This window comes from Dipteris shenzhenensis, chromosome 33 (assembly GCF_047967505.1).
Source record: "Dipteris shenzhenensis isolate YYH24624 ecotype China chromosome 33, Dip_SZ_1.0, whole genome shotgun sequence".
NCBI lineage: Eukaryota > Viridiplantae > Streptophyta > Polypodiopsida > Gleicheniales > Dipteridaceae > Dipteris > Dipteris shenzhenensis.
The window spans coordinates 31,432,620-31,445,743 of NC_141628.1; the positions used below are offsets into that span (position 1 = coordinate 31,432,620).

At 45.6% G+C, this 13,124-nt stretch overlaps 1 protein-coding gene across 1 annotated transcript in view; it reads left to right on the plus strand.

Moving 5' to 3' along the window:
- Nucleotides 1–585: 585 nt before the first annotated feature.
- Nucleotides 586–13,124, plus strand: part of CHR24 (chromatin remodeling 24) — a 60,327-nt gene continuing 47,788 nt past the window's right edge. The window contains exons 1-4 of the mRNA XM_087371692.1: nt 586–842; nt 932–1,620; nt 1,971–2,101; nt 2,258–2,312. Of these exons, the coding sequence (XP_087227818.1) occupies nt 668–842; nt 932–1,620; nt 1,971–2,101; nt 2,258–2,312 (1,050 nt within the window). The 5' untranslated portion in view covers nt 586–667. The remainder of the gene's footprint in view (nt 843–931; nt 1,621–1,970; nt 2,102–2,257; nt 2,313–13,124) is intronic.

Sequence of the window (13,124 nt, forward strand, 5' to 3'; positions counted from 1 at the left end):
GAATAGCATGCTGCCATTTAGATTGTCTGGCCTCAAATGGGTTTCACAAATGGGCACGGACATGCTTATGTGGCATCCCAATAAAGTTTGGGTGGAGGATTTTTCTTGGGCGGCAGTCCAAGGCTGCCCAAAAAAATTTGGAGATGGCCAGATGGCCAAGGGTAGATGATAACCACTTGGCCAATTCTCGTTTGCTTGATTTTAAAGATTTATATGTTTGTCTGGTGCCCGTTTGTGAATGTGCTTGTGGCCAAGCTCCCCCTAAGCCGCGGGACATGTATTTTAAAGATTCAAAGGTTTATCCGACGCTAGTTGTGAATGTGCTTGTGTCCAAGCTCCCCCTTAGTTGTGGGACATGTAGGGCCAATGGTCCAATGTCCCGCACCTGTTTGCGAAATCTGCCTAATAACGAAAAGGAGTCAGACGTTGGTGACATAAATTAGCAACCGGATGACTGAGAGTGACTCGGAGGTGAACGATCCGACGACGACGACAGAGTCGGTGTGGAAGTGTGGGAAGGAGATATTCAAACGTGGTGACTGGACTCCCTCCAAACTCACTCGTTGTTGAGTTACTTCTTCTTCTTCAATTGTTGAGCTTCTTCTCTCTTCTCCACTTTTCCCCAGTGTGAGCTTTCTTAGCTTGCAAGCTTCATTTTCCGTCGGCTATGGCGGATAGCCGCCTCTCTTCTTCCTCCTCCTCCTCCTCTCGTCCCCATCGCCTCCCCCCTCCCTCCTCCCATTCCGATCTCCTCCACACCATCTCCCACCTCCGCCACCGCAATGCCCCCCCCAATCAGCCCCCTCTCGATCCTCCCATCCCTTCTTCTTCTTCTTCTTCTGGTATCCCCCTTCTCTTATCTCTATCCATTGCCTCCGGGTTTTTGATACCTTGCTGCCTTCCTTAACTCTGGTGGCTCTTTTGTTTGCAGTACGACGGCGTTTGCGCAAACTTTGCCCTCAGACGGAACAACCCCCGTCCATCGTGGATAGCCTCAGGGAGGAGTTGGAGGATTGGCACGATGCCGCGGATGCCGACACGCCTGACTTTGTAGATGATCTAGCCGATGGTTTGGAGCAGCTCATGATAGCCAAACCTAGCAATGCTAATGCGAACTGTCCAGTAAGTCTATCACGCGACAAGCCGAATATACTGGACACTTACGCTGCCGTCACTAAGGAGAAAACGGGTATCAAGCTGCATACAAGTGGAAAAGTGAATCAAGAAGTGATTTCTCTGAGCGATAGCGAAAGTTCGGACGCCTCACTCAGTAGATTTCATTCAAAACCTTCTTCCCCTCCGTCAGTAGCAAAAGCGTCATTTTATTCTGAAGAAGCCGATGATTGCGAGGAGACACCTAGGAAGACCACAGTAGCATTCAGCAATAAACAAACTGCGGTCGATGTAACCCAGCTCTGGGATTCTGAGGATGAGAAGGAAAACTTAGGCGTCGAGAGCCTCACATTGGTCGATGGTAAATCTGTGTTCAAGCTACATGAAAAGATTGCCAAGATTCTCTACCCTCATCAGCAGGAAGGCATCAAGTGGTTATGGGGGTTGCATGTCAAGGGCATGGGGGGAATTTTAGGTGACGACATGGGCCTTGGTAAAACCATGCAGGTAATTTAAATTGCTTGTGAAGGATGTGGTGTTGCCCAGATCGAGTTTCAGGACTAGCTCTAGTAAAAAAAGAAAACCGTCAATGTGAGATTCATCGGTCGCTTGTTTTCGACGAATCAATCCTGCTTACATGTACGCCTGCCTTTCTCCATGGCATCGGATATAAGAAGTTGTTTGATCGTAAGTTGATTTGTGTCATTTAATGACCGCTTCGATGAGAGTACCTAATTTTAAAGTCGGGGTACTGTAGGTGTAATCGCTACGATATTTTCTTTCTTGGGGCAGTTATCTTTCTGTGTAATTTAGCCCCTGGGTATTTTTCAAGTTTACAAATATTTTTGTGCCTGTAGATAGGTGCATTTCTTGCAGGACTCTTTGCATCAGGCTTAATCAAGTGTGCCATGATCGTTGCACCAAAGACACTCATTGCACATTGGTCTAAGGAGCTTTCGTTTGTGGGGCTTGGAAGAAAGACCAAAGAGTTAGTTTTCATCCGGATGTTTTCTAATGATGAGCATGTTGGGTTTATATTTTGTTGCTTGCTCTAACGACAATCTTCTGGGAGTACATGATTCAATATTCTTTGCACATGCGTTCTTTGATGCAATATTGCCTAAAGCTATATTGGTGCATGCAGCTATTCTGGAATTGCTGGAAGTGGACGTGACCATGCCCTTAAGCATGTTTTACAGGTGTATGACGCAGGTGTCATCCTTGCAAAATTTTCCGGCTTTCATACTCTTACACTTGCTCGAGTTTTCCTTAAGCCAGGAATGCTGTTTCTGTGCATTGTTGTCTTATGTTTGTCATGTTGTCTTATGTTTGTCATACAATTCAAAAACTAGTTGATATTTCGAAGAAGGATGCGGGAGTATTTTTCGCTAGTAAGAGTGCTAGTTAACTTCATTAGTGCTAGCTAGTAAACAGTACTAGTTGATATTGCTAGTTGAGTTGACAGTGCTATTGGACAGGCTACATAAAAGTGCTAGGTAACAGCATTACTTAACAATACTAGTTTAATAATGTTGCTTTGGTAGTGTTACATGACAATGGTAGTTGACAATGCTAGATGAAAGTGCTAATTAAAGGCTCATTAGTTAGGATGATTTTTTGCATAATGACACTTGCATGGCTTCCTGCCATTTTGGAATATCCTTCGCTTCCTCGAAGGAATGAGGCTTCTCAAGCTAAGCCACCATAGCGTAGTTCGCAGAGGGAGTCTTCATGTTGCGTTGAGACTGCTGCACTCCTGAACTATTGTCGGGAATGTTTGTGACCCGCGAATCTGCTAAAGTCTTCAAATACCACTGAGGTACCTTCTTTTGTGATGGAGGTGTCTTTGCTGGAGTTGCTTTGGGAGCCGGTTCTGGAACATCATGCTCCTCCTCCTCCTCTTCCTCAAGTTCTTCAGTCATCTCCACCTCTTGGATGGTGACCTTGGGTTGGGGTAATCATGGAAGTTCATAAATCTCTTCTGCAGGCTGTGGCTCTGACTCCTCAAAGATCACGTCCCTGTTGATAAGGATCTGCTTCTTTTTCGAGTCAAAAAGGCGATAAGCCTTGGATTCTTCACTGTATCCCACAAAGATACATCTTCGACTATGGGAATCAAGCTTCGTCCGTTCAATTTTATGCATATGAATAAATGCATTAGAACCGAAAATCCATAAATGAGATATTGTTAGCTTCTTACCATAGTTCATTTGGAGTCTTGTCATCAACAACCTTAGTCTTGGTTTTGTTGAGGATGTGAATGGTAGTGTTCACAACTCCATTTTGTTGAGATGTGCGAGCTGTAGTGAGCTATCTTTTGATCCTGTGCTTCTTGCAAAATTCATTGAACTCGGTAGAAGTGAACTTCTCCCCCTCTGTCTATGCGGAAGGCTTTGATTACCTTCTCGTTCTCCTTCTCTACGTGAGCCTTTCAGTTTTTAAATTTCTCATAAGCCTGAGACTTCTTAGTCAGGCAGAATACCCAAGTCAGGTGATTGAAATCATCCACAAATAAAAGAAAATACCGCGAACTTGCGAATGAATTTGTTGACATTAGGCTACAGATGTCGGAATGAGCCAACTCGAGCTGCTTCTTGACTCGTGATGAGGCCTCTTGTGGGAACTTGTCCCTGTGTTACTTGTCCTCTAAGCAAGCCCTGCAAACACGATCATTGCCTGCAATCGGTGGAAGTTCATCCACCATCTTTGACTTTTGCACCTTGGCGAGAGTGCCATAATTGACATGACCGAACCGCTCATGTCACAATTTGGATCTACCATGGTCCCTAGGCTTGGTCCTCTGTCCTGCAGTGACTACAGTCACGAAACTCTTGGAACGCGAGGTGGCTTGTGTAACGTCAACAACGCTAGATGACTTGAGTCTATCTTCTGACCAACTGTTGCGAGCTAGTCCCTTACCACCCTGACTTTTGTCAGATGGCCATGAACATTGTTCCCCTCATTCATATCCAAATTGTATAGTTGATGTTATAAAAGCAAGATACGAGATGTGTTGTCTGTTTCGTACACTTCTACAGACGTCTCAACCATCTAGATGTGTGAAAAAACAGAGTCACTAAATGAAAAGCCAAATTCGAAATTGAGAATAGGCTAAATAAGAACATAAAAAAAGGCTATTGGAAGAACATCAAAGGCTTCCAAGAGATAGTTCGACCACTGCAAGAAAAGTCTCTTCATTTAGGGTACAGCCACCCAGACAGGAACTTATGTGCTCAGGGGACTCGTGACAAGGAAGGTTATAGCCTTTCCCACCTTCTGTTTGTTATGCACTAGGGCTGATGATCTACAATGTCTGCTTGGGGTGCATTCCTGATATACTAGCCACATCCCCATTTGGCTCATGCTCATCTTGATGAAGTATTGCCATATGCCTACATCTAGGCACAAGGGTCTACTCTAGTTTGTTAATATGCTACTGCCACTGCTTGGCCAACTGTGGCATCATTAGCACTAAGATCAAGGTGAAGTTACGTGGGTCCATGTGACCATGTTTAACATCATGTTGTAGAGGCCTCGTCTAGAGCTACACATCAAGAAGTAGGGCATGGGTAGTGGTAACTACATGCTCTTGGCGAAGGCTTTTGAGCATTTGGGCATGCTTTTCTCTGACATTTGGTTCCACTTGGTGGAGCGAGGTGACTTTTTGGGACAATAGCTTGACCTCATATCTAATATCCATTGTTGCCTTCCTTTCTTTCCCTTACTGTTCTAAAAGATTATACATATGTGATTTTTTTGCATATTATGCTCCAAAGCTTAGAGTTGTGTCCCAAAACGGTCCATGGAATGTGGTGCTCTTTTTTGAGGACATTCTTACTTGCACAGTACCACCCAAATGTCATGCTCTTTGAAGTTCATTTTTTGTAATATCATGTTGGGAGAGGCTAAGCAGCAGCAACTAACATGGGCAGAACGAGTTTCAACTCTCAACAAGCATGATCTTAGGCAATGGTTATATCCTTGGCCTTTTAGCTGTAATAACAAAGGCTAATAGGGTCATTAAGCTATGCCGATAGTGCAATGGTTAAGTTTGCCATGGATGCCATTATGAAAAATGACGCTTGGGATTTAGTGCCCAAATCGAGCAAGCGGAAGGTAATTGGGACTAAATGGGTGTACAAGCTTAAGTCAGATGGGAGCTTGGACAAGTACAAAGCGAGATTGGTGGTGAAAGGCTATGCATAGTCAGAAGGACTTACCTTCGACGAGATCTTCGCCGCCATAGCTAGGATGGTGACCCTTTGTACGATCATTGCCTTGGCTGCTCATCCCAGATGGTCTATTTTTCAGATGGACGTAAAGTCTACATTTTTGAATGGAACCCCGGAGGAGGAGGTATATGTGGCACAGCCATCAGGGCTTCGGATTCCAGGATCTCCATCAAAAGTATGCAAACTGAAGAAGGCCTTATACGGGCTGAAACAGGCCCTCAAAGCATGGTACCAGCGGATAGGTGTTTTCTTTCAAAAAATCGGGCTTTAGCATAGTCCATTAGAAGCAAATCTTTATCTCGACACACAGGGGGATTTGCGGCTAGTATTGATCCTATATGTGGATGACCTGATCATTACAGGGGATCATACGAAGAAGATTGCTCAGGTCAAGAGACCTCTCATGGAGGAGTTCGAGATGACGGACTTAGGCATACTTCATTACTTTCTTAGGATTGAGGTGAAGCAAGAAAAGAGTTGTATCTTTATCTCACTGGAGAAATATTACAGGGAGTTGCTCAAACGCTTTCAGATGGAAGATTGCAAAGCAGCAGTGACTCCGATGGAAGCTGGTCTAAAGCTGAGTGTACATGATCCGTCTCAGCCGATTGATTCATCACTGCATCGACGCATGGTGGGGAGTTTGCTTTACCTCACCAATACCAAACTAGAAATATCTTCTCAGTTGGATTGCTCTGCCAGTTCTCCGCCACACCCAAGAAGGCCCATTGGGATGCATGTATGAGGGTGCTGAGGTACTTGAAAGGTACCCGCACCTATGGCATCACTTACACGAAAGGCATTGAGTTGGGAGGTTCCTGTAATAGTGATTGGGTAGGTGATAGTGACACTTGGAGATCGACTTCTCGATACTGTTTTACTCTCATCAGGAGCTGTGTCATGGCTGAGTAAGAAATAACCTACTGTCGTCCTTTCATCTACAGAGGCAGAGTACATGGTTGCTTGTATAGCGGCATGCGAAACATTGTGGCTCAGGTGGATCTTGGAGGACATGAACATGGCCCTAGAAGATGTGACAGTGATTATGTGCGACAACCAGAGTTGCATAGCAATCGCCAACAACCCCGTGTTTCATGCACAGACGAAGCACATCGAGGTCCACAGTCCATTGCCACTTTGTTCGTGAACTCATCAACAAAGGTGTCATAGAGTTGATGTACTGCTCGACCGACGACAACATCTCGGATGTCTTCACAAAGGCGCTTCCCAGGGAGTAGATGGAACACCTCATTCGACGCATGTGGATCGGCCCGATCCACACTTGTGTCATTGAGAGGGGGTGTTAGAAATGTCACTGCCCCACTTGTGAGCCCCTGATTTGAGGAGACAAGGGGATAGGAGACTATAGGGGGATGGGGGATGAGTGTATCTTGCTGTCTAAGGGCAGCACCCTGCATGGAACAGTGCGCCAGCACCACGGGCCCATGTGGGGGCATCTGCAGCACATGTGCACCAGCCAGCAGCAGCCAAAAAGGCCCATCATATGGGGCCTTATATAGGCCAAAGGGCTGGCCTAGAAACCGATCAGAAGTCGGCCATTTAGGCCCTTTTGGAAGTCGGTGCAGTAGACTGGAACCGACTGGAAAGTCGGCCAGTTTAGGGGGCTTGCTGCCCACCTATATAAACCTCCTCCCCCCCACACTTTTCTTCATCACCAGCACTGACAGCCCTTGCACCCGGGCAAGCGTGCGGGGAGAGGAATAGACTCAGCCTTTTGTATCAGCATCTCTTTGCTGTTTGTTGCTCACCTCTTGAGCTTTTGTCAGCCCACTGTTAGTGGAAGACTATATCTGAGTTTTGTCTACCTCTCTCTCTCTCTTTGAGTGTCGTATGAGCTGCGATCGCGAGAGAGAGAGGAGTGAGTGATTCTATCCTCTACTTTTAAACAATATCATGCATTGAGTGTAGGTGGTAAAGATAGGCCCATTATTAGAGCCTGATGATTACATGTTTTGATGATAAATTTAGGAGATTAATAGATTCGGAGTCGTTGCTTGTGCGAGGTTGCTAACAATATGTACTCGGGAGTCATAGTGATTATGTGTTGTAATGGATGTTAATAGACCTTGAGTGGTTGCTTGTGTGAGATTGCTAATGATACGGATCCTATGTACTCGGATGAGAAATCAGAGCAGATTGTGGATGCGACGAGTTGCTACCACAAACAGTTCTCTAGGTATCATCACAGCTCTTTATCTCAGTAGTGACCTCTACCATTGGGCAGCATGAGGGAGGAGACATGCAGTGTTCTCTAGGAGAGAATAGTGAGACATAAATTGTGTGCTGTTTAGAGAGGAAGAGAAGCATCCATGCACCCGTGGATTCATGAGAGGCTTAGGGTTGAACATCAGGAGCAACAACACTTTCTTGACTAGAGAGCAAAGTATCGGTACCACATTAGGGTGGCTCAAATTGGGGGAAGTTGAAATAAGCATTTCTTCTCCATCAGGGGGATCAGAGACATGGCATAGAGGTTGTCTTTTAGCTTTAGAATCCTCACCGAGTTCTCTAAACAGATCCCTTGGAAGTAGTTTGGCAGTGAGTACTCCATTGCCTCCATATGTGAAATTGAGTCATACAGATAATCCCAAATCAGATGAGGAGAGGGCCATGATGGCCAAGGTTCCTTATGCATCAGCGGTTGGGAGTCTTATGTATGCTATGATAGCTACTAGACCAGACATTGCATTTGCAGTGGGAGTTGTTAGCCGGTATATGGCTAATCCAAGAAAGAGGCATTGGGAGGCAATTAAGTGCATCATGAGGTACATGAAGGGTACCAAGGAGATGTGCATCTGCTTTGGTAGAGGAGACATGCGTGTACTTGGGTACACAGATTCAGACTATGCAGGGCATGTGGATAGTAGGAGATCCACTTTTGGTTATGTGTTCACCTTTGCAGGTGGTGCAGTGTCGTGGATGTCTCGTGCACAGAAGTGTGTTGCTTTGTCTACCACAGAGGTTGAGTATGTTGGAGCCATAGAGGGTTGCAAGGAGACTATATGGCTTGATCGGCTAGTGGGAGATTTGGGGATTCATACAGGTGTACCGACATTGCATAGTGATTCTATGAGTGCTATTCAGCTAGCACGGAATCCGGTCTTTCATGCAAAGACCAAACACATTGAGGTCAGGTACCATTTCATCAGGGAGGTACTTGAGGACAAGCGCATAGAGCTTGTCAAGGTTCATACAGATGATAACCCTGCAGATATGTTGACGAAGAGTCTACCTAGTCAGTGGTTTGAGTATTGTCGTGTATTGATGGGCATTGGATAGTATGCTCCTTGGTTGTTCTCCCTTAAAGGCACATTGTCCTTTAAGTGGGAGGTTGTGGGGGTTAAAGGTCACTGTGCCTTTACCCCGGTTATGTACAATACTCAAACACATATATAAATGAATGAAAAAGAAGATTAGGGTGTTCTGCACCCACCAAAACTTGTGTGGCTCTTTGTTTCTCTCTCTCCCTCTTTCATTCTTGCTTCCGTTGAGAGCACTCTCAATTTCTACTCCTCAATTTTGGCTGAGGTCTCCATCCTAGTCAGCTAGAAAATCCAGCATGGGGTTTGGGAGCACATGCCTAGTTTGGTCATGGATGCTTGTTTCAAGATGTATGAACTTCGATCACCACGTCTTGCTTTGTTGAGAGCCAAGTGTCCAGGGGAGATGGTGGCATCACCCCTTCCTTTTTCATCAGCTGTTGGGATTCCATCGGGGACACCATCAATTCAACTTTTAGGAGATCGGGATAACAATGCCATGCCTCCATGTCATCCCAAAGGGGGAGACCCTCATCTCCTAGTTGAGGCCCATTGTCTTGCTTGGCATAGCCTACAAAATCTTGGCCAAGATAGTAAGCCTAAGATTCCAACTACTACTACTTGACCTCATTCATGATACTTAAACCGGCTTTGTAAGGGTAGGAGCATCTTCGGCAATGTCTTCTTATTTTGAAATTTGAATTAGTTGAGTTAGCCAAGGAAAGCCATCAGCCCTTGGTCGTTTTTCTACTTGGCTTTGAGAAGGCATATGACAGTGAATTGTAACTCCTTGGAGGGAACCCTATGCCACATGGGTTTCTCTTAGTAGTGGGTCCTGTTTTTCACTCAGCTTAGAGCCAAGTTCTCCCATAGAGTAGCAAAGGGATCCTTTTCAGATTTCTAGATTTGTCCTCTATGGTTGTGGGCTTGCCCCTTTTCTATTATTTTTTAGTGACTGAGGTAATGAGTTATTTCGGTTGTTTTGTCTTCCCATACGAAATGACAAGGAACTTCACTATAGAAAGCTTGTGGATGACACATCTTTATTTTTATTGTATCTATTGGGATCATTACTTTGTTTACTTTTATTGCTCACACTTTTGCTTAGAACTGCCCACCATAGAATTGCTTGACTGTCTTGAGTCTGGGATAGACCCCACTGTCACGGGACTTGTGGCTAATGGGGGACCCTTCAATAGTCCCAGACACAATAGTGCATTAATGTGACTTCACATCTTGTTGGCTTTTTGGGGAGTGGAAGAGGTGTGGGACCCTTGTACCCTGATTTCACATGTGCCTCTCTTTGGTGCCTAACATTGAGCCTCTTTGTTTTGGGGCTTTTAAACAAAAGCTACGATGAGAAATGCAAGAACAATAGGCAAACCTCGTTAAATGCTCGAAAACATCATCGTGAGGTAGTGCAGATTGCCTGGGCACCATAAATGTGGGTAGTCAAGAAGAAGAAAACTATATATTTTTTTTGCAAAAAGAGACTTCTATTAAGTATTAAAGAAAACCGTTAGAGCAAGCTCCATATGGGATACACCATGCAATGCATGAAAAGCTCAAGAGCCAAAAAGAAAGGATTGGGGCTGATAGTGCCATCTCAATCCAGTAGAAACCTTCGAGAAAAAGGGAGAACCCCTCCAAACTCGAAGAAATACAGTCCTCCTAGAAGAGGCTGCCTGTGAAGGGCCCTGCATGCTAGCCCAAATGGCTATCAAAGTGTGAAAAAGAAAACAATATTTGTCACATGCACCTCTGCACTTGGGCGCAAGGTGACACATTGGCTACATCGACAAGTGTATTATAATTCCCATATAGGAGATTTTGTCGTATGCTGTGACCCCTTTGTGAGCCCTTGTCCAGGGACAGTCAGGCACAAGCTACGTAGGTCAGTCTTTGAGCCTTAGGTCAAGTCAGTAGTCAGTTCTTGTTCACTAGTACCCACTGGAGAATAGTAGGTTAAGTGTTTCCATCTTATAGTTTAGGTCTTAGCCTAGGTTAGGAGTCCCTTTAGGGTCCCCAAAGGCTGGACAGGTAAGCAGGGAAGGCAGCCTGCAAAGGCTGCCTAAAAACTCCCCTGGCAAATGAGCCAGGGAGGCCTTTTTATAGGCTGGTTGTAGGCCAGCCAGTCTGTAAAACAGACTGAGTCAGTCTGTGTACAGACTGGGTTGGCTCAGTCCAGCCCTATAAAAGGGCCCCTTGGCTGCCCTGTTTTCTCATTCAGTTTGCTCCTGCCTTCAGTCCTCCTACAGCTCCACTTCAGCCTCCTGTGCAGCCCCTGAGATCCTCAGATCTGGCCCTGCTCTAGCCTTAGTCCCTTGGCCATCAGTTCAGCCTGATCTGAAGGTGACCACGCAGCACGACAGTCGGAGGTTTGAACCAACAAACGGAGAGAGGTTTGGACACTGTTTCCTCAGCTTTGTCAGCTCTCTTTTACAGTTTACACAGCTCACTCTCAGCTCTATATTTCCGTCATCTCTCAGTTCTCTCATAGGATCTATCACTTCTAGCTTTTCACTCTCTCACTCACGCAGTAACCCTGCATTCCGCTAGACATCACAAGCCTCTTCCTTGCCTTGCAGAAGCGTCCTACATCGTCAGTGTGGACAGCATCAAGGTCTCGGTATTGGTCGGCATTGCCTCTCAGGTCTTTGGGTTTGCTATACGTGTGCACAGTGAGCTCTTCAGAAGCGTGTTCCGTGCTCTCTTGAAGAGTGTTCTTTGTATTTCTCAGTTCTCCAAGTATAAAGCAAATTCTCCCCTGATTGGGGGAGGGGGCCCTCAGTGGGTACAGGAACCCAATCGGTTGTTGACTCTACTCTCTCTCTACCCTCATCTGTTTCCTCTCTCTATGGTAAACAATGCTCATTCCTCGCTAAAGGTTTAAAGAAGGTCTTGCTGTGAATTACACGATCAGATAACCGTTGCATGTTACATTGGTATCAGAGCTTCGGTTTGTATCCAGCTTGACTACCGCGAGTGTATGGTTGTGCTGAGATCCGGAAAGGAAACACAATCAAGCACCATGGAAAGGTCAGGAAAAGATTTCAACGGGGAACATAGTTACCAGCCGAAACGGAAACGGAAGAAACGGAAATGGAAGAAACAGAAGAAACGGAGTTTCCGGGCCCCGTCGAAACAGAAACGGAAGAAACGGCAATATGATACAATTTATGTATAAAAATTTATTTTTTATATATAATATAATTATCAATAGAGTGCAAATCATACATAATACAAATTACAATTATCTATACTTGAAGGCTGAAGCTTCAACCTTCAAGCATCAATGCATCATTCATGCCTCTATGATTCTAAATTCTTGAATGATGCTTCAATAATCTGAAATCAACATGTATCATGAGTCATGACTAACAAGTTTGGCATTACAAGAATCTGAAATTTAGAAGTTTGAAGTACTTTAAAGTTTAAACTTAGCACACAAGTTGAAACTTGAAACTTGAAAGTATCCAATGTCCAGACTCCATAGATGATCATGATTCATGATCCACAAGTTTCATGATCATGACTCATGACTCATGAGTCATGCAAGACTCAAAATAAAAGCACCCATGGATGATATAAAAAAAAGCAGCAGGACTACTGATCATCTGCATCATCCATGGACTCCTCGTCATCGTCATCCTCTGCGTCCTCAGATAAGCTTGAGGCATCTGTGTCACTGTGTGAAGAAGAATCATCAACATCAGGATCAGGACCATCGGGTGCAACTGAAGTACTAGCACCATCTCCAGATGGTTGAGTGTATGATCGTGTGTGGTGTGCTGGTGCTGACAGCTCCTCATACAACATGGTGTATATGTCCAGCTCCTCCCGTGGGATATCTGGTATGGCCTTCATCTTCTCCACGTCCACCTTGTCTACATTCACTTGGCGAGGTTCGGGGCAGTCGGCGGTGAACTCAAGGAGACGGAGGTTGCAATGACAAAACACCAACCGCTCCAATTGAGCCGTGCTCAATCTGTTCCTCTTCTTTGTGTGAAAGAGGGCCCAAGTGCTCCAGTTCCTCTCCTACCTCCACAGAGTCAGGGATTTTGGCTCCTCCGCTGACGGTCGCCTCCGCCTACCTTGGTTAGCCCTATCCTCCTCTATGGCCTTATCCGTTGATGGGGACCAGCGATGCTGGTATAGTCGTCTTTCCAGTTGGTTCACCCGACTGGGCCTTGACTTAGACCGGTTGCCTCCTTTTCAGTACAGCCTCGACGCTCCACCATCTCCTCTCTCCCCCACTGACCAGGAGGTCAACCGGCTCATTCGGGCGGATCTGCTCCAGCTCCACACCTGGCGGATATGGTTTCTTTACTCCGAGCTTCCTGTGAAGCTCGACTTCTACCGCCGACACTGCCTCCAGATCTCACAGGAGGGCTTCATCACACCTCCGGGCTACACACAACTTCATCTACCACATGTGCTCTGGATCTCCCTCGGTCAGTTTAGGGTCTCGTCACATCGATTATGGATCGAGAGTGGA